Source organism: Scyliorhinus canicula, chromosome 19, assembly GCF_902713615.1.
Source record: "Scyliorhinus canicula chromosome 19, sScyCan1.1, whole genome shotgun sequence".
Lineage (NCBI taxonomy): Eukaryota > Metazoa > Chordata > Chondrichthyes > Carcharhiniformes > Scyliorhinidae > Scyliorhinus > Scyliorhinus canicula.
The window spans coordinates 80263480-80286028 of record NC_052164.1 but is presented as its reverse complement, the minus strand read 5'-3'; the positions used below and the strand labels follow the sequence as shown (position 1 = coordinate 80286028).

Genomic DNA, 22549 nt, shown 5'->3' with positions numbered 1-22549 from the left:
CAGACACTCGTTTTCGATCTGGGCATACCGTTGCTCAGTGGGCGTCATGGCCCTGGAGGCAGCCACTCGAGCCCAGGACGAGGAGTCATCTCGCTGAAGGAGCAGCGCCCCAATGCCGTCCTGGCTTGCATCAGTTGATATCTTGGCTTCCTTGGTTGGGTCGAAGAACGCTAGAACTGGGGCTGTGGTGAGCTTTGCCTTCAGCTCACGCCATTCCGCTTCATGTGTGGGCGGCCACTGGAATTCCGTTGACTTCTTGACGTTTTGGCGGAGGGCCGTGGTGTGGGATGCCATATTGGGAATGAATTTCCCGAGAAAGTTGACCAACCCGAGGAAGGGGAGGACCGACTTCTTGTCCTCCGGGGTCTTCATGGCGTTGATCGCCAGGACCTTGTCGGCGTCTGGCCCCACACCCTGCTGTGAGATGTGGTCACCTAGAAACTTAATATCCGATTGACCAAATGAGCACTTGGCCCTGTTGAGCTGGAGACCATGTTCATGAATTCGTTGGAAGACCTGCTTGAGGCAAGCGATGTGTTCCTGGGGCGTTGTGGACCAGATAATCACGTCGTCCACGTATACTCGCACCCCCTCGATGCCCTCCATCATCTGCTCCATGATGCGGTGAAACACTTCGGAGGCAGATATGATGCCGAAAGGCATTCGGTTGTAGCAGTAGCGACCGAACGGGGTACTGAACGTGCACAACTTGCAACTGGACGCATCCAGCTGTATTTGCCAAAAGCCTTGGGAGGCGTCCAGCTTAGTGAAGAATTTGGCATGAGCCATCTCACTGGTCAACTCTTCATGTTTCAGGATCGGGTAATGCTGCCACATGATGTTGCGGTTTAGATCCTTCGGATCAATGCAAATTCGGAGCTCCCCTGATGGCTTCTTTATGCAGACCATGGAGCTGACCCAGTCTGTTGGCTCTGTGACCTTCGAGATAATGCCCTGGTCTTGGAGGTCCTGTAGTTGCTTTTTCAGACGATCCTTGAGGGGCGCCGGCACCCAGCGTGGTACATGAATTACAGGGTTTGGCTTGAGCAGGATTTTATATCGGTACGGGAGTGTGCCCATTCCATCGAATACGCTGTGATACTGCGTGATAATGTCGGCTTGCAAATTTCCATCGGGCAAGGCCGTCGCCGGTGACGATGACATGGTGTGGACTTGCTGAACCAGGTTCTGGAGTTTGCAGGCGCGAGCACCGAGCAGGGACGCCCTGTCAGGCCTGACGATTTCAAACCATAATGTTGCCTTGATTGCCTTGTTGGATACCCCTAGTTGACATGAGCCACTGGCAGCTATGGCATTGCTATTGTTGTCAAGGAGCTGGCAGGCCGGTGGAATAATGCTTGGTCGGGCCTGGATGGTGTCGAGGTCGGATTGTGAGATGAGGTTCGCAGACGTGCCGGTGTCCAGTTTAAATCGGATGTGAGCCTGGTTAACTGTGAGGACAGCAAACCACTCGTCATCTGGATCCACACTAATGATCGAGAGGCGTTACGCAGGTGTGGTGGAGGCCAGCTCATGTGTGGTTATGATGCCCACCCGATATGGAGATTTGAGGCAGTCAGCATCAGGGTCCGTTGGGCTGTCGGGATCAGAATCTGGCATGGCCTTGCTGTATTGAGTGGACACTTCTGCGCCGCAGCTGGGATCGCTGAGCGGTGGAGCAGATCTGCAAAGGGCTGCGAAGTGGCCAAGCTTGCCACACTGGAGACATTGGCGTCCTTTTGCCGGACATTGCCACTTTTAGTGGGTGGAGCCACAATTCGGACACGTCATGACGCTGACGTCAGTGTGTTCCGTGCGCCATCGCGCATGCGCAGTGCGGTCGGTCGACGTACGCACCTGCGCAGTCAGGTTGTCGGTCTCGTCGTCCACTCGGTCCTGGCGTGCATGCACAGGGATCCTGGAAAAGCGTGCAAAACTGCCACTCTCCTCGATGCTCAGGCCCTGCATCTGTGCGATGGCCTGCACCCTTTCCGCCTGATAGGAAGCCAGCTTTGCAGTTTCTGCTGCCCTGATGTAACGGAGTAACGATTCTTAGCATGCTCATGGACGACGCACATCTCAATAGCGACAGAGAGGTTCAGCTGTTTGATTTTAAGGAGCTGCTGCCGCAGGGAGTCGGAGTGGACCGCGAACACGATCTGATCCTGGATCATGGAATCAGCCGTTAAGTCATAGTTACACGACTGAGCCACGATGCGGAGATGGGTCAAGAAGGACTGAAAAGGTTCATCCTTACCCTGAAGCCTCTGCTGGAAGATGTACTGTTCAAAGCTCTAATTCACCTCAATGTCGCAGTGGCTGTCGAACTTCAGCAGGACTGTTTTGAATTTTGTTTTGTCTTCACCGTCGGCGAACGTAATGGAAGTTGTAGGTATGGATGGCATGATCCTCCGCAGTGGAGAGAAATAGTGCGATCTTCCTGGCATCCGATGCTGCCTCGAGGTCGGACGCCTCGATGTAGAAGAGAAACTTTTGCTTGAAGATTTTCCAGTTGGCGCCGAGGTTGCCGGAGATGCGGAGTTGCGGAGGAGGATGGATGTTTTCCATTTCGCTGGATGGCTGCTTGCTGGTCAATGCTGATTCACTCGGGGTAGGTCCATCAAGATCAGTATGACTCTGGTACCATGATGTGCTAGGCAGGTTGGTTCGATGTGGACTGCATTCGATGCAGGGAAGTTAGAAACAGATGTCTAACACTTGAGAAGATCCAACACTGTTTTATTCAACTATAGAACTACTATATATATTCAGCTGTGGGTCGACACTATACTGATCTGACTGGTGACCTTGTAGTAGCCTGACCAGACTTACTAGCTACCGCATGGTGTTTGCACTTGCTAGCTTGTGGACTCTGAATGTCTCCGTAGCTGGGTCCCGAGAGAGTGGGAAACTTAGTGCCCTCTGGCTTTATAGTGGTAGTGTCATGTCTGGTGATTGGCTGTACTGTGTTGTATGCTTACTGGTCATCCTATGTGTCAATCACTGCCTGTCTGCATCTCATTACATACATGAGTGGATATTATGGCAAGCACTAATCCCTATGAGACTCCACTAGTCACCACCTGCCACTTCAAAAAAGACCGATTTATTCCTACTCTCTGTTTCCTGTCTGCTGACCAATTCTCAGTCTATGCCAGTATATTACCCCCAATCCCATGCATTTTAATTTTGCATACTAACCTTCTTTGTGGGACTTTCTCAAAAACGTTCTGAAAATCCAAATACATCACATCCACTACTTCACCCTTACCTATTCTACTCGATACATCCTGGAAAAAAAACTCCAGTAGGTTTGTCAAACATGATTTTCCTTTCATAAATTCATGTTGATTTTGTTTAATCCTATTGATAGCTTTTAGGTGTCTTAGTATTGCATCCTTTATTATAGTGCTCCAGGTGTGGTCTCACCAAAACCCTGTATAATGACAGCAAAACATTCTAACTCTTTTACTCCAACCCTCTTGCAACAAAGACTAGCATACCATTTGTCTTCCTGATTGCTTGCTATACCTATATGTTAATTTTCTGTGGTTCATGTTCAAATCCTTCAATGTTAAGATTTACTCATCTCTTACCTTTTTAAAAAAACTCATTTTCCATTCTTTTTAACAGTGTGTATAATTTCACATTTTCCCAGAATATAATTCACCTGCCACCTTTTCGCCACTCACCTGAACTCCTTTAAATCCATTCTGCCTGGTAAATTGGACATGAACAATCCTGTGCATCATTGGAAGAAGATCAGGTGCCTCCCAGTGCCTTTACTAACATTACTCGCTTAACGTGACAGAACAAGAGGCTGATTGGGAGGTGTGTTTTTAAGCCACCTACACCTTTTTCTCGACCTAACTCCCTTCTTCTCATAAGACTTTACTTGAAACTCCACTCTTGACTAAGTTCTAAGTATCTCTCCTAATATCTCTTCCTTTGGCTCAGCATCTATTTTTTAGTTTATTACTCTGTGAAGTATAATTTTAACCTTGCATTAACAATGCCAATTAAATGCAAGTTGTCGCTATATATACTTAAATTCTTTCCTTTCTGCTACAAATAATTTTATTGGCATATTTAGTGCTCAGTCCACAATATATTTGCCACGATTAGCCAAGAAGGAACGAAGACTGAAACTTAAAAGTAGAAAGTTCTTGCCACTTCTGTCGATGACCAAATCGGCATCTAAATGAATCCAAATTCTGAGAGTTGTGGGTATAGATTCATGCTGTGAACTACATACTGTAAGCAGATTGATTCACTTCATATAACCAACTCTCACCAGCGTTTCAGGGAGAGGGTTATGATGGGTGATGTAAATGGGAAAGGATGGGAGCATAACCACCAGAAATGGCGGTCTGTTCCCTGTAAGAACACTATTCACGATGCCCTATGCTGCTCTTGCTCATGTATTTGCTATGTTTGGCCCCTTGTTCCGCACTGTAACTAATCACTGTTTGTTGATGTACCATTTGTCAACGTACTTTTTGTCTACTATGTACGTACTGTGTACGTTCCCTCAGCCGCAGAAAAATACTTTTCACTGTACTTCGGTACATGTGACAAATCAAATCAATAGAGCTGACTGGTCTGTTTGTATGCTGGATATCCTATGTAACCTCCAGGAAGCTGAAGATCCCAAGGCCCAAACTTCAGAGGTACAGGGGAATATAATGTTAGAACATTTTCCACACATTATAGACCTGTAAGAAAGTTGCCTGTGTTGATTTTAGGTCCAGACATGACAATGTACAGTCCACTGGAGACTGGGGCCAGTTCTGGGGCAAATTAAGTCAAGCATGGGATTAGAGTTGGAATGGGAGTGGACAATCCCAACAACTGTGGAGTCAAGATACACTCGTGCTTTTGTAACTCCAGAGGTAGGTGTTTATTTTTAATTTTTCAAATATTTAAAAAAAATGCTTATTAAGAAATCAAGCAGATCCAGAATTTGCAGCTTCTCAACGAATGTGTGGATTTCTGCTATGTATTCAATTTGATTTTCAGATCTGCAACTGGTAAAGAAAGCTTATTTTAACCAAAGCCCTCCTTGATGGAACCTTTTGGCAGCACAATCATGGTTTAAAGCTGTAAAGACATTTATTTCACTGGAAAACACACAATGTATAAATATACAATAATACATCTTGTGAATCAGTATTAACTGTGACCAGACAGAGAATCTGAAAAGTGGCATTGTGCCAGGACAAGGATCAGTATACTTAATCACTGCCCAGTGTCAAAATGTAAAAGGAAACTGTAAAACTCCATTTTTTTGAATCAATAATGACCCATTTTAAATGGGTTATAGATAGTAAATTGTTCAGTCTTCATGCCAGTTGTTCTTGTTAATGTCCACATAGATGCTTGCATTTCAGCGAAATAACTTTCCCTTAAAAATTGGATATTTTACTCAGCAAAACATCCAGTCCTTTTAAGTAGCTGCATAATTCCAAATCGTATAAACCTGCTTCTAATCATTAATCTTCAACCAAATTTGACTCAATAGTGCCTAAAATGAAGACAAAATACATCTTTTCCCAATAGGTGTTTGATTGACTTATGCTGGCACCAAAATTCAATTAAAATAATCACTAAAAGGAATTGGTCCCAGGTTGTATCTATCACTCAACAATAGTCCCTCGCAGGTGCAATCCGCAAAAACCCAGATCAGTTATATAGACCAGCAAAATGCTAGTTTTAAAAATGTTCCTGTGTCATTAGGACACTTGTTAACCACTCTGTAATTGATGCAGTTGAACGCAAGTTTGATATCAATGTGGTCAGAGAATGGAACAGTGAAACCGTAAGAATTTTATCAGTACACAGTGCTGCTTTGAACTGACTCCGTATCATTTCCCAATAATCACATTTGGATAGTCCACAACGAATTAAACATGAGAAAAAGTAGGCAGCAAGTCATTTCAAATATTACATTTGTTCTTGCATTGTCATTTAATTTGATACATTTAACATAAGTAGTTGGAGTCCCAAAGTCCCAGAAAATAGGTGAGAACTTTTCATGGAGGGCTATTAATTCTTCCAAAGATCTTCAGAACCCTATTTTAGGCAGGATAAAATCCAAGTGGAGTGAATTAGTTTGGGATTGGTGCAATAAACCTGGATTTTAAATGTAAACTCCACCTCATTTATAACCGCATTCGGAAGCCAGGCAGCTTGTGTTTTATAAAAATTGTAGTATCTCAGACCACTGCATAAAATGGAACCTGAGAAAGTCAGTATCAGCGCTGTTAAACTTGTAAAGCAAGAATTACAAACCTTATAGAGTCTGTTTTTTTATCACTAAAGTATTTCACATATTGTACTTATAACCTTTAACTCTGAATGGACTGGCAGGTACTATGAGATTTAAATCTATTGCCCATCAGTCATTCCTTCACAAGTTAAAGTCTCTGTAAATAATTGAATCTAAAATTCATAATCTATTTTCTACTTGTGCTACTTCTAGTCAATCCTGTCAATTTGTTTTGTTCTGTAGATCAAAATCATTTGACCCATTTGCAGCTCTACATAAACACTTTCACCCTCAGAGCACATTACAAAACACCTGTTTTTTTCTACAATATTTCAAAGCACACGGAGAATCAAAGCTTATAACAATAAGGAGCGATTTACATCTGAATCATTACATAGTTAAATATACCACATCTCAATGTAATTAGCACAACCGACATGACAAAAATCCTTTAAGTAATATTTAGGGAAAATTAGTTCAAGAAGGAAACAGTCAATTTAGAATCATAGAGCAATATAATAAGTTATGTGATTGTAATAATTATTCATCAGTTAATCTTTGTGATTATTTTGATTTCACTCTCAATATCTGCTATGACGAGAATGAATTGTTGCCATTCAGCACAGAAATAAATTCCTGGTGGTAACTTCAAGACGGTAATCTCATGCTGGTGTTGATCATAAACTGCTCAAGCTCCATTTTCATGGCTCATGATATCAATATTGTGAAATTCATGATTCCTCATCAATCTTCACTTAAAATGGACTCGCCACTTAAAATGGAATCGGGTGGAAGAAACCCATTATCAAGAATTTTCTCTGGAGCTTCTTCCACATGAGGCTGTAACTTTGATCTTCTGGTGACGATCCAAGGAAATTTACACCTACTGCCCTTAGATCCACAGCCATGGTAAATAGTTACATAGATTATGTATTGAACTAATTAGAGAAAATGATCAATAATGAGCTGATGTCACAGAACACAAAGAACCTGGCTATGAATCTGGCATCATTTCACTGATTACTGTATTCGCCAGGGGTTTTGTTTAAATGCCTGATTTATTTTTGGCTTAAATGAAGCTTGTTTCATGTATTCATCCACAGTGAGAAGCCATGCCGCTTACATTGACGGATCTCTTGAACATGCTGCCATGAGTCCCAGAGAGTTGTTTTATGGTCTGGTCTTGTGTGAATCCTCTGGCTGACACGCCAGCTTTGAAAAGAAGTTCCAGCAGTGGCTCTTGGCACATGCAACATCATGTCTTGCGAACAAGAATCATAATAGAACATAGAACATAGAAAAATACAGCACAGAATAGGCTCTTCGGCCCACGATGTTGTGCCGAACATTTGTCCTAGATTAAGAACAAATTAACCTACACCCCATCATTCTACCGTAATCCATGTACCTATACAATAGCCGCTTGAAGGTCCCTAATGTTTCCGACTCAACTACTTCCACAGGCAATGCATTCCATGCCCCCACTACTCTCTGGGTAAAGAATCTACCTCTGACATCCCCCCCCCCTATATCTTCCACCATTCACCTTATGTCCCCTTGTAATGGTTTGTTCCACCCGGGGAAAATGACTGTCTACTCTATCTATTCCCCTGATCATCTTATAAATCTCCATCAAGTCGCCCCTCATCCTTCTCCGTTCTAAGGAGAAAAGGTCTAGCACCCTCAACCTTTACTCGTAAGACCTACTCTCCATTCCAGGCAACATCCTGGTAAATCTCCTTTGCACCTTTTCCAGAGCTTCCACATCCTTCCTAAAATGAGGCGACCAGAACTGCACACAGTTCTCCAAATGTTGCCGTACCAAGGTTTTGTACAGCTGCATCATTACCTCACGGCTCTTAAATTCAATCCCTCTGCTAATGAACGCTAGCATACCATAGGCCTTCTTCACAGCTCTATCCACCTGAGTAGAAACTTTCAAAGATCTATGAACATAGACCCCAAGACCTCTCTGCTCCTCCACATTGCCAAGACCCTACTGTTAACCCTGTATTCCGCATTCATATTTGTCCTTCCAAAATGGACAACTCACACTTTTCAGGGTTAAACTCCATCTGCCACTTCTCAGCCCAGCTCTGCATCCTATCTATGTCTCTTTACCGCCGACAACAACCCTCCTCACTATCCACAACTCCACCAATCTTCATATCGTCTGCAAATTTACTGACCCACCCTTCAACCCCCTCATCCAAGTCATTAATGAAAATCACAAACAGCAGAGGACCCAGAACTGATCCCTGCGGTACGCCACTGGTAACTGGGCTCCAGGCTGAATATTTGCCATTCACCACCACTCTCTGACTTCTGTCGGTTAGCCAGTTCGTTACCCAACTGGCCAAATTTCCCACTATCCCATGTCTCCTTACTTTCTGCATAAGCCTACCATGGGGAACCTTATCAAATGCCTTAGTAAAATCTATGTACACCACATCCACTGCTTTACCTTCATCCACATGCTTGGTCACTTCCTCAAAGAATTCAATAAGTCTTGAGGCAAGACCTACCCCTCACAAATCCGTGCTGACTGTCCCTAATCAAGCAGTGTCTTTCCAGATGCTCAGAAATCCTATCCCTCAGTACCCTTTCCATTACTTTGCCTACTACTGAAGTAAGACTAACTGGTCTGTAATTCCCAGGGTTACCCTATTCCCTGTTTTGAACAGGGGCACGACATTCGCCACTCTCCAATCCTCTGGTACCACCCCTGTTGACAGTGAGGACGAAAAGATCATTGCCAAAGGCTCTGCAGTTTCATCTCTTGCTTCCCATAGAATCCTTGGATATATCCCGTCAGGCCCGGGGGACTTGTCTATCCTCAAATTTTTCAAAATGCCCAACACTTCTTCCTTCCAAACAAGTATGTCCCCAGGCTTGCCAGTCTGTTTCGCACTGTCCTCTCCAATAATAGGCCCCTCTCTTTCGTAAATACTGAGGAAGAGTACTCGTTCAAGACCTCTCCCATCTCTTCAGACTCGATACACAATCTTCCGCTACTGTCCTTGATCGGACCAACCCTCGCTCTAGTCATTCTCATATTTCTCACATGTGTAAAAGGCCTTGGGGTTTTCCTTGATCCTACCTGCCAAAGATTTTTCATGCCCTCTCTTAGCTCTCCTAATCCCTTTTTTCAGTTCCCTCCTGGCTATCTTGTATCCCTCCAGCGCCCTGTCTGAACCCTGTTTCCTCAGCCTTACATAAGTCTCCTTCTTCCTCTTAACAAGACATTTAACCTCTCTTGTCAACTATGGTTCCCTCACTCGACCATCTCGTCCTTGCCTGACAGGGACATACATATCAAAGACACGCAGTACCTGTTCCTTGAACAAGTTCCACATTTCTCTTGTGTCCTTCCCTGACAGCCTATGTTCCCAACTTGTGCACTTCAGTTCTTGTCTGACAGCATCGTATTTACCCTTCCCCCCCCCCCCCCAATTGTAAACCTTGCCCTGTTGCACGCACCTATCCCTCTCCATTACTAAAGTGAAAGTCACAGAATTGTGCTTCAAAAAATAATGCTTCAAGATTCCATGTAAATAGGATCACATGCAGACATAACACACAATATACAAAAATGGGCCAAGTTCCAACTTGCTCTGCTTCAATGGGAGGGAAAGGGGAATTCCACATCTCCCTCCGCCCCCCCGCCACCGGCTAAAAAAAAAATCTCCTTGGCTTTTCAGCACTGTCCTGAAATAATATGACTTAGCACAGACACCTCATGAAAAACAACACTGGAAGTTCTCCATTGAATGTTTGATCATTTGAGTGCAGATAACTTCCAGACCGAAAAGCCTTAATTAAATAAACAGTTTATTAGCTGGAATTTCTGGAACAAGCCTTTCCATTCACCTGAAGAAGGAGCCGTGCTCCGAAAGCTCGTGTTTGAAACAAACCTGTTGGACTTTAACCTGGTGTTGTAAGACTTCTTACTATTAGCTGGAAGTTAGTGCTTCAAATCAGAGTTGGAAATAATTTAAGTCATGTTAAATGGAATAACCTGAAAATGGAGGGCATGATTTAACGGCCTCGTCGTGCCCGAATTGGTGTTGGGACAAAGTCGTTGAACCTCATGATCTGGATCTTGCCTTCACTGGATCTCGCCCTCCAGAGCCTAATTGCTCATTTAAATACGCATGCACTGGATTTTCCTAACGTCCAGGACCTAACGGCCTCTCCTGGGAGGCCTCACCAGGGTGCCGTTTATCTCCCAGTTTTTGGAGACCTCTGGGTGTTTGGGACAGTGCAGGGTGGCACCCTGACACTCTGGCTGGTACCCGGGCACCTTGGTGCTGCCAGACTGACACTGCAAACTGGCACTACCAATGTGCCTAGGTGGCACTGCCAAGGGTCGGGGCCGAAGGTAGGCCATGCCCATGAAAGGGGGGGTATAAATGGGCCTCATTAAGGTTTTTTGGGGGGGGGGGGTGTGAAGTGTGGGGTTCCTGACAGAAGGAAGTCCCAAAAGGGTAATGGGGTGGCCTGAAAAGGGGATCCCTCAGTGACCCCATTGTGGGGTAGTGCTATGGGGGGGGGGGTAATGCCCACGTGTGTAGGGCGTGACATTGTTCATGAGTGGGGTGGGTGGGAGACCCTCAAGCTCACTTAGAAATTGGGGCACCCTTTCAAAATAATTCACCATGTCCAAGGGGTAATTGGTGCCACGAATGTCACCTTGCGCACAGCGGGGCATCAGGGAGTACTCTTGATTAACGGGAAGGGTTCCACTCCCTGAATGTTCAACCCATGTGCGACCGCCACTTCCAGATCATGCACATGTGTGCATGCTTCCCAGTGCATATGCGTGACAGCTACAGCCTGGGACACTCGAGATCCCTGGCGTCTTCAAGGACCATCTCAGCATGACGAGTTGGCTGTAGGGGGATAAGGGGTACCTGCTGAGGTCCTGGCTGATGATGCCAGTGCAGAGGCTGGAAACTGAGGCGGAGTCCTGAAATAACGAGGCCCATGTTGCCACCTGTGCTGTCGTTGAGCGGTGCATTGGACTGTTCAAATTGTGGTTCCGATGCCTGGACCACTCCTGCTTTGTAGTGGTCTGCTGTGCCTCCACAAACTGGCACAGCAGCAGGGAGACATGCTGGAGGAGGAGGGACATGGGCCTCATCTGAAGAGGAAGAAGGACATGCGGAAGAGGCAGACTAGGAGGGGATAGATGACGAGCTCAGGGAGGAGTTGGAGGATGGCAGACAGGTGGTGACGAGGAGGATCAGGGAGGCCCTCATCCTCACCAGATTCTCGTAGGACATCCGTCAGCTCACCCCCCTCCCCCATTCCCCTCCAATCCCCATTCTCTTCCTTCTCCCCCATTCCCCTCCTTCCTCCCCGAACCCCTCCTTCCTCCTGCCCCACACCACCCTGGTTACCCTGTTCCACCTTCCCAGAGTCTATGTAACATCACCCCAGGGTGATGAGCACAGTCAGCAGAAGAGTGATCACTCGCTGTGAGATTAGCTCTGGTGCTCCTCAGTTTATGCCAAAGTCTGATTTCTATCTTTCTGCTGACAATGCGCTCTCACCCATCCTCTGAATGGGGTCTGTTTCAGGAGCATTTGATCTTGGACCACTGCGCCTGAGGGGTGGGGGCAGTGGGTGGGGGGTTGGGGGTGGAGAAATAGGTCAACACTGGGTGGGGTTGCAGGCAGGCCTGATGTGAAGATTAATGTACATGTGTCAGATGTAACATGTTTTAATTTTGAACATTTCCATTCCCCCTAGCTACATAGAGTGCCTCGCCTCCCTTCCCCCCTCCCCCCAGCCCAATCAGCGATCCTCAATTGCGCCCTATATATGCTGAGTAGACCACAAAATTAGAAGTTTAAATGACCGTCATTCACACAAGCGGACTGAGATCTACACCCGTACCAGCCTCCCTGAACAGGCGCTGGAATGTGGCGACTTGGGGCTTTTCACAGTAACTTCATTGAAGCCGACTTGTGACAATAAGCAATTATTATTATTAGTTCTCCTGAGTGTAATTGCTTTATTCCTTTTGTTTGACACTTAGTTACCAAGGCATTCGTTCAATAATACTGACTCTTACAGTGACTAATTGAACCTGGGACTCTGTCGCTGTGAAGCAACCGTGTTAACCACTGTGAAATTTTGGGAGTGAAGATACAATCTGTTTTTCTGCATGGTAAAAGCCTCAATAAATTTGCAGTTGAATCTATTCTCATTTTAATTTAATTTTGATATCCAGCTGAAGAGCAATAAGTCCTTACTAAGCATAAAAGCTGAAAGAAAATCTCCAACCTGCTACTAATAGCAAACAAGATGCACATTACTAGAATCTAATAACAATTTTGAGCTGCAAGATATTGAAAATTAAATATTTTAATTTTGTTTTCTTCTCTTCTATACATTGACAGACATTGAGGCCCTGTAGATCTACATCTAGAGTGTATTGAGATCAGATAGTTGGAAGTAAATAGGAATGAACTTGGCTGATTTATTTATTGATCTTGCCTTCTCTTGTTATATAGATGCATTTATCTTCGGGTTAAGTATCTCTTCAGACAGCACATGTAAGTTCAGGGATACGAGAAGGGACAGAGAGAAGTAAACATTACCTGATCACTCTATGTCTCAGCATGTTTGAGCACCTAGTCTCTCAAATAATTATAGAAATCTCTGTAGATCATGAGTTCCTTTTGGGAACACAGGGAAGAATCCTTTTCTGTTTACAGTCATGCAATATCTTGCTTGCAATTAATATGATGTTGGTGTCACTGGTAGGCCAGCACTGACTGCCCTTGACAAGGTGGCAGTGAGTTACCTCCTTGAACGGCTGCAGTCTGTGTGGTAACAGTACTCCCACAGTGCTGTTTGGTAGGGAGTACAGGATTTTGACCCAGCAGCAATGACGGAACAGCAGTAAACGTCCGAGTCAGGATGGTACATCTTGGAAGGAAATTTGGATGAATCCATACGCCTTCCACCTTTGTCTTTCTGGGTGGTAGAGGGTTATAGGTTTGGTGCCTTGCTCAGTTTGATATTTGTATTTAATGCCAAGGCTCCATTACTCCACACTGACATTCCCTGTCTTAATGAATACAAAATTCCTAGTGTTAAATTGGCACTTCTTTGTATTTATTTTTAGTTGGCGAATTCTGTTTCACTTTAAATTTACCAAACCTGAAGCCTGAGTAAAATATTTTCTCCCTTGTACATTATGAGGAAACAACTATTAAACTCTTCACATCTATTTCTGTGAGGTGATCTCATGAATTTTCAAGTAATAAATAAGTGACCTTTTTTAAAAAAATACAATAAAACAGTGCAAATAAGTAGAGGAAAATCAAGAAGAGCATCTCTGAGGGAGAGAGAGAGAAAGTAAAAAGGAACATTGTCTTTTTATGATGAGACAACGGTTCTCATATCCCTTTATCACACATTCAGCATTATATTTCAAATGCCCAATAAACCCAATAAGACATGGCTGAATCCAAAATTTGATCCTATGTAAAGTGGCAATTCATGCAAAAGTTAGACAAATAACGACTTGATCAGTCAACACCAATCGTGACACAGCCAAACTATATCAATTTACTGTTGAATAAGTAACCATAGAATTTTCAAGACACAAACTATTAAATTACATCCTCGTTTTTACTTCAAAGCTGTATTCTATATTATTATTAAATTATTACTTAATATTAAATGTATTATTTACAATTACCACATTTTTATTTTATTACTATTTTGAAGTGAGTTAATTTCAAAATATTTTGTCAGTCTGCTTAATCTCAATTCGGGGGGGAAAAAACTCTACTGCCCTTGTCAGTGCATGGCACAACAAAATCAATGCTTCCGAACTGCAATAATTGGCACCAATTGTTGGCAGCCTTTCATTTGGTTTGATCAGATTAACCAATTTTAGATAGCCTTCATCATTTAGTTCACTGACTGAATTTCTGGGATTCTCTGACAATGTGAAAGATGCTGTAAAAATGCAAAGTCTTCCTTCGCCATCTTCAACAGTATTACATAGAACATACAGTGCAGAAGGAGCCCATTCGGCCCATCGAGTCTGCACCGACCCGCTTAAGCCCTCACTTCCACCCTATCCCCATAACCCAATAACTCCTCCTAATCCTTTTTTTTGGTCACTAAGGGCAATTTATCATGGCCAATCCACCTAACCTGCATGTCTTTGGACTGTGGGCGGAAACCGGAGCACCCAGAGGAAACCCACGCAGACACGGGGAGAACGTGCAGACTCCGCACAGACAGTGACCCAGTGGGGAATCGAACCTGGGACCCTGGTGCTGTGAAGCAACAGTCAAACGCTGTACTACCGTGCCCCCTATACTGGTGGGGGATGAGCCACAGTGCTATCCACTTGTGCTACCGTGCTGCCCTTGCACGCCAGACTTTACTGTAAGTTTAGCCTAGAAGTTTAATAATTGACCATCAGATCCTAAATAACATTTCCAGTGGTTGTCCAAATCATGGCTGTATTTTACTGAGATTTATAAGCATCTTCTGGTCAACATATTTGAGAATATTTTTTTTAATCCAAGAAACAAAATGATACAACTGATTTAAAAAAAAATCTGCTCATTTTTAGATATTAGGAAAAGCATTCAGGCTAAACTGACACTTTTGGGCCTTTTAACTGTGACTATTGAATGAAAGGGGGCATGTAAATTATAATCTTTATTATTGTCACAAGTAGGCTTACATTAACGCTGCAATGATGTTACTGTGAAAATCCCCTAGTCGCCACATTCGGGCGCCTGTTTGGGTACAGAGGGAGAATTCATGTCCAATTAACCTAACAAGCACGTCTTTGAGGAAACCGGTGCACCGCGGAGGAAGCCCACACAGACACAGGGAGAATGTGCAGACTCAGCACAGACAGCGACCGAGCCGGGAATCGATCCCGGGTCCCTGGTGCTGTGAAGCAACAGTGCAAACGCTGTACTACCGTGCCGCCTATACTGGTGGGGGATGAGCCAGGAATTTCCCAAAATCAGAGACTACTGCTACAACATTTCTCTGCAACTGTCAGCAATTTTCCCCAGTTTTCATGTTTTATAGCCTTTTTTAACAAATGCTGAAATTTGTAATAAAGGAATTATTTTTATAAAGTTATTTTAGATTTGGGCATATCCTGCCATCTAAGGCAGCACGGTGGCCTAGTGGTTAGCACAACCGCCTCACGGCGCTGAGGTCCCAGGTTCGATCCCGGCTCTGGGTCACTGTCCGTGTGGAGTTTGCACATTCTCCCCGTGTCTGCGTGGGTTTCGCCCCCACAACCCAAAAATGTGCAGAGTAGGTGGATTGGCCATGCTAAATTGCCCCTTAATAGAAAAAATAATTGGGTAATCTAAAAAATTAAAAAAAAAAAAAAAATATCCTGCCATCTATGTGAAATTGAAATGAAAATGAAAAAATGAAAATCGCTTATTGTCACGAGTAGGCTTCAATGAAGTTACTGTGAAAAGCCCCTAGTCGCCACATTCCGGCGCCTGTCCGGGGAGGCTGGTACGGGAATCGAACCGTGCTGCTGGCCTGCTTGGTCTGCTTTAAAAGCCAGCGATTTAGCCCAGTGAGCTAAACCAGCCCCTAATTTGAAATGTAACTGTTGCTTTCAAAAATCAGACAATGCAGTTTGTCTTGTCTCTGGAATTGTTTTAGGATATGAAAATGTGTGCTCTTCCAAAGTACCTTTGTGAATAATTCCAGATGAATTAAGTGTTCCATATAATTTGCTACAATGTGTTTCATTTCTATGACAATATAAATCTTTGAAAGTGGGACAATACTTTATAAACTACACCCACATTTGGTGGCTACATTGCTGGTGCATTGGGACAGTATAAAGAAGGATGTTTTCTTGAGACACTCTACTGATCATTTACGAGAACAGGATCAGGATGTTTAGATTACTGACAATATTTGAAAAAGTACATAAATGGGAAACTTGAGTAGTTAATAGATAAGTTGGAAGCTCTTTATATTGAATTCAAGATTAAGAGCTAATAGGTATGAGTTAGAATTTTGAAACATTAGAGAAGTGCTGAATTGTTCCAATACGAGGTAGTTTCTTCACAACGTTACGAAGGAATCTCAGTCTACTAAGCTGGTATGGGGAAGTGACTTAATACGAAACAAACTGAATTCAATCTCGCTCCTTTGCCCCTTATTTTCTTCAGTTTTCACTGTTGCTTTACTGGAGTCTTGCTGTGTAAGTAGGTTTCAATTCTCTCTCCTGGGTACTTAATTATACATGTATAAAGATATGATAACACTAAAAAGTGTCATGTTTAAGGAAATGCAGCAATTGGATGTACCAGCCCATAGAATAGAACAAATCATGCAATGACCAGATCTGGCAATGTGATTTCCACATGTGCAATTTGAAACATGATACACACAAATAACACTTGATTAGCAATGTGTCCAAACGAGAACTGCTATGAGAACTACTGAGAGTAACTGATTCTTATAAAAAAAATTCAGCAATTATCTCCTTTTAACACTTTGCTACAAAAGTAGTATTGATGACTATGCAATGATGGTCATTAATAGGCCTCAAAATTACACAGAAGATTAAAAAGTGGAGCTGACCCTAAAATGTTCATCAGTAATACCATTCTCCCCCCCACCCCCCTTGCTCTTTCACCACTGGTGTGATCATTCAGGTATTCCAGATATTTTGGCAGACAGCCCATCTTTAAATGTGGCCAAATGCACACAATTTGGTGCAGCAAATGATGTGAAGAACTTGTGTATCATTGTCTTGGAAAAAAAATTAACTTGTCAGCGATGTGAACTGAAATCTCTAATAAAACTCAGAAAAGCAAATGGACAAAGACACTCAAGCGTAGGCCGTCAACTGGGAATTAAATCTGTCCAAATACCGCATTTGGCACAACGATTCGGCCGTTAAATTTGGAGATTGACTAATCCAAACTTTAAAAGTTGAAATGATACGTAAAAGATCTCTTTGTAAGAGTAACTACAAAGTGAAAACTTCTGACTGCAGGAAATAACCTGCCTATGGTTTGTAGGCTGTGAGCAAAATAATGACTGCTGCATGGAAACCAAACCAAAGGATTCTATAGACTTGTTTTTTTCTCTGCTTCACATTTCAGTCGATCACAATGGCTGATCTTCCTGGAGATTGTAGAGCCTAAAGAAAGGAAAGTCAGTCATTGACTTTGAGAAGAGAAAGGATTTGGACAAGGTACCAGCTCTACATTCTACCCATATCATAAATTCATAAAAATTTTGGTCCACAACAATAATAACAACTTGCGATTATATAGCACCTTTAATGTAATAAAATGTCCCAAGTACTTTTACCGGAGTATTATCAAATAAAATTTAACACCAAGCCTCCTTAAATGCCGGGACAGATGGCCAAAGGCTCTTGGTCAAAGTGTTCGGTTTTAAAGAGCATTCTAAAAGAATATGAGATTTAGTGAAATAAAGAGATTTAGGAAAGGAAGTCCGGGGTTTGAAGCTAAAAGTCAAACCACTGATGGTGACCGAATTAAATGGAATATGCCCAAGAGCTCAGAATAGACGAGGCGCAGGGATCTCAGAGGATTGTATGGTTGAAGAATGTTACAAAGATGAGGGGCATGGTCATAGAAAGACCTGAAAATTAGGATACGGAAATTTCTAATTGAGATGTTACTTAACAAGGAGCCAATGTAGTTCAGCGTTCCTATTAAACTTCAACATTTTGGTGCAAAAATCTTTACATTTGTGATTGTTCCCTCTCAAGTGATTTAATACAATTGGATATTTCTGTTTCTGATGGCCTTCTGGTGGTGACAGGGAGGAGGAGGTACATAAGGTAGCTCCCGCCATGGTCTTTGTTTTTAGTGCTTTTTAACCCGGTTCCCGGGGATTTTGGTTATCAAAACCAGCCCATCGTACGGGAGAAGGAATATGTTGAAATCTATGAAGAAGGTTGATGACAAAAAGATCACAGTAATCCTTCAAAGAGGCCAGAAAGCCCACCAAGCTCAGCAGGAAGAAAAGGCGGCAGACTTGGATGTGGCTGCTCATGTCACAGAGGAAACGCTGGCTGGTGTGATAGTACCTGAGTTTGAAAAATAGTTTGCGAAGCATTTTGATGAACAGAGCAGGGTGATGATGGAAACCCTCAAGCGGTCCATTGAGGCACTTGGCCCGATTCGAAAGAAGCTGGAAAACACCTTGGAGGCTGTGTAGAGCATGGAGAGATGCTGAAGAATGTGGAGGTAGCCTTTCATGGCATGATGATCTAATCAGTTGGAAGCGGAGATGCTACTGGTGACGGAGAGGAACAAGACTCTTGAGGGCAAAGGTGGATGACTTGGAGAACAAGTCGAGGAGACAGAACATCAGAATCTTGGTGTTGCTGAATGTAGTGGAGGGCCCAAAGCTGACAGTACTTTTCTCATATGTTCGCCAAGCATTTGGGAAGGGACGGGTGAATGTCTCCTCCAGAGTTGGATCGGGCACACCGAGTCTTCTGGCGCAAGCCTCAGGCGAATGAGCCACGACTGGTGATGACTATTAGATTCCACAGCTTCCAGGGGAGGAGCAGGTTCTGCAATGGGCAATCAGGACTCGAGTTGGGAAGGAAGCATTATCCGGATATACCAGGATGTCGAATTGTGGAGTGGGTGAAGCGGTATGTGGATTTTAATAAGGCAAAGTCAGCACTATTCAGAAATGGAGTCAGGTTCGAAATGGTGTGCCCAAGAATGTGTCAGCGGAGGGGGAGGCTATTGTCAAGAAGCATGGACTTGGACTTAATTAAGTGGATTGAATTGGGAATTTAATGGGGAACGGTTGGGAGGGGTTGTTTTGAGATGTGTTGTATATTTGAGACTGAGGGGGCTACAGTTATTAGGGGCCGCTGGTCAGGGCAACAGTATGGGGAATATGTGGCCCCTGGGGGAATTTAAGTATTGTAAGGGCTTGTGGTTTTGGTTACTCTTCTACTCTTCTGTAGCTGGGACAGGTTAGGAAGCATCATTTTTCTTTGTTCTTTGAGCATACACTCTGGGTGGGGGTTACCTTTTGCTAGCTATAAAAGTTTTAGCTTGTGAGTGGGAGTGTGGTGTGGGGGGGGGGGGGGGCGCAGTGGCTTGTTGGATCTGCTTGGATTAGGTTCAGTGAGCCTAGCGTGTCTGTTTTGTGGGGGAGGAGAGGAAGTTGTTTTTCTGGTAAGCTGTTTTCAGATTTATGGGGGGGAAAGGAGGCTGCGGAGATGGCGTGGGGGGGGGGGGGGAAGGGTAGGGATCTGACTGGGGCTTTTCTTTGTCTCGCCTAAGGGGTGGGGTTGGTAGCTGACCTGGGTGGGCCCTTGGCCCAGGCCTACTGGAAGTGATGTTCTTTGTCTTCTATCTTTAGGAATTGGCCACAGTCAATAGTTCAGAGTGGGTCGGCGAGGGGGGGAGGGTTGTGGTTGGGGGGGGAGGTTCTTTCGAGAGTTGGGGTTTGTAAATGGTGTTTTGTTTGTATGGATTTGTTTATTTTGTGTTTTATAAAATTTACATTTTATTTAAATATTTATTTTTAAAATCTATATTTCTGTTTCCTTAGAAACACAACCGGCTGAAGAAATACGAAGAACCACAAATGCTGCAAATTTAAGCTAACCAGTTGTTGGCTGAGGCGAAGATCGCCATAGATTAAAGGTAAGCTATTTCACAGTTCACATAAACATGGTTCATGTGTCTTGGACTCAATCCCTCCTTCTGAGGATGGTTAGAGAAGAATTCTCCTGATTTCTAATCCTGTTTGACCTTGAGTTCCTTTTCTAGTTTTGTTTTGGTCTCATCCAGAATATTGCAAGGCTGCTAGCCGAGGGAGGAAGTGGAGGGTTGGAAGTTTCCAAACATGATAGGGCAAGCTTTACTAGCCAACATTTTTGTACGTTTGTAACACATCCATTAGTTTAGCAAATGTTTCCCAAAATACAGGGTTAGCTTAACTCTTTGAGATGAGCGTTACCAATATGTTATTGTATTACTTTATATTCGTGTTTTTATGCTTGATTTTTCTCTTAGTTAAACATTGGAAAACTCTCTTTATTAATGTTACAACCAGTCTAAACTGAAGGAAGCAGTTTTTCCACAGTTCGGTTATAGATAAAATGCATCTGTACTTGATGTAAGTTTTTGATATTCACTATTTGAATATAAAAACAGAATTTTGCACTAAACCTTCATTCTGTGGGAGCAAAACAACTTTGTTTGCAATTGATTGTTTAACTGCGAAATATCGGAGTAAGGACAGTTTCCTGAATTTACCCTTATTTATGAATTAATTGTTCAAATCATTAATTTTTGATCGCTTTACTAAATACTGGCCCATGTATACAAACTGGAGCTTCGGCCTGATGGGGGCATATTGGTCGTATAGCCTGGTAACAGAAAACTATGTTGAAAATTCACCAAGGTTGAAGCATCGACAAAATAACAGTTCACCTTTTGCAGTGCACCTGAGAAATGGTTTTGTCTGTTTTTAACTAGGTAGCGCAGGTGCAACTTGATGTTATTGTGAACTACACTCACATTGGTAATAAATGACTGGTAACACAGTCTGTGACCAAAAGTGGTGTGTTAATTGCCATCTGCGTAGGCATGCACAAAAGACCAATTATATTCTGTAAAATTTGCATTAACAGATTCACATCAAATCAGTACAAGATATGCTCAGGAGTAAATTCTCACCTTTGGTTGTAAAAGAAAATTAACACAAAACAAACGCCTGTAGTGGAATTATAATTGCTGCACCCAAGTCTGATTTTCAACCTCAATTCTTCCAACAGGCCATATATATTGTGCGCTTGTCTTCCCTTCCCAGAGGCATGTAAAACTCTGGAATTTCCTTCTTTCATCCCGGAAGGAGAAGCCTCAACCTAATATTAATCAGATTTAACCAGTTGCATTCTACAGATGACATTCAGACCTACAATTGATCTTCAATTGTAATGCTCAATGCAACATTGGATCCCTCATTTTTTGTACATGCTTAATTTGAAACCGTTATTCCTCTCGGAATTATTTTAAAATTGTCTAACATGACGTGAACTATGTTCGATAGGGACTAGTGTCAAGTATGTATAGCTCTGTTGAAAATAGATTATTTTTCCTGCATTTAATTGGAATGCTGCTGTGTGAAAATAAACTCAACGTGTAAAATTTGTGAGTGGGATTATTTTGAATATAGACTGTTTCAACAAACAGCTGCCCCTGGTCTGTATCGGAATCCTGGATCAGCTTTTTGCAGAGATTAAATAATCACCAGGTTAAATAGACAATTCACTTGGATTTAAACAGGTTTTAGAAGATTTAAACAGGTTTTAGATTCCCCTAACATAGACTGTGATAAAATCTCATCTGCCACCTGACAATTCTCCAGCTTTCTCACTTTTCAACCTTAAATTCTTCTTTTTCTTTTTAGAAAAACCGGATTCCAGCCTCTTGTGCTGTTCTTACCAAACGGTCCAAAGTGAACGAGTTCCTATTCTTCAACAGGAACTGTGGAGTGATTCTCTTTGTTTCCAGATGGTATTGCCAGGTAGTCTGTTCTGTAATGATAATTGAATTGGAAATCAATTTGAATCTTCAGAATGTTGTGAATAGTATATATGTGCATTATATATAATATATAGATATATAGATATTTAACAACTGCCTTGATAACAGCTAAATGCAGGCACGATCATTTTCATTATTCCCAAATATCCATCCTCACCTCTTATAAGGTGTGATTTCAAAGGAACCAAGAGTATTGAAACTGAGCAAATACAAGGAAAATAACCAACTATGTTATTGAACAAACTACAGCAAGAGGGAAATAAGAAAAATTGAAAAAAATAACTTTTAAGTGCCTGACTTCAAAAAGAAGACTCGCTCCTCTTGCTCTAGAAATTAGAGCATGCCTGAGGAATCTATTCCTGTGCCTGAATGGATATGTCCAAGATGTGTGTGATATTGGGCCTTGGACCTCATTATCATTGAGCCGCTAAACAGGATCAAAGATAAGCTGCTGCAATGATTTTAAGCCCCTGAAATCAATGAAGGCGAGCATTCAAGTCAGGAAGAAGAGCAACTGGGAAACTAGTATTACAGAGGAGGGGCTTAAAAAGAGATGGGGCTACTTATTTGAATACAAGTATAAAAAGCCATGCTTCCCAAATGTTAATTTGTTTTCAGGTTGACCTGCACCAATATGGCAGCTGGAGCATCTCTGGCACGATATGAATATGTTTTTCCTGGTCAC

General features: G+C 42.9%; 1 protein-coding gene and 1 long non-coding RNA gene across 3 annotated transcripts in view; one reads left to right on the top strand and one right to left on the bottom strand.

Moving 5' to 3' along the window:
* The first annotated feature begins 4758 nt into the window (after positions 1-4758).
* Positions 4759-21855, top strand: LOC119954048. The gene is made up of 4 exons (XR_005458156.1): positions 4759-4892; positions 17410-17501; positions 19862-19956; positions 21728-21855. It is a non-coding gene; the product is annotated as an uncharacterized LOC119954048 (long non-coding RNA).
* The window catches only part of scn3b (sodium channel, voltage-gated, type III, beta), a 65334-nt gene continuing 58548 nt past the window's right edge, over positions 15764-22549 (bottom strand). For both annotated transcript variants that reach the window (XM_038778823.1, XM_038778824.1), the window contains 2 exons: positions 21763-21854; positions 15764-17447 (listed from right to left, as the gene is read on the bottom strand). In XM_038778823.1, coding sequence (XP_038634751.1) covers positions 21788-21854 — 67 coding nt within the window. In that variant the 3' untranslated portion in view covers positions 15764-17447; positions 21763-21787. The remainder of the gene's footprint in view (positions 17448-21762; positions 21855-22549) is intronic.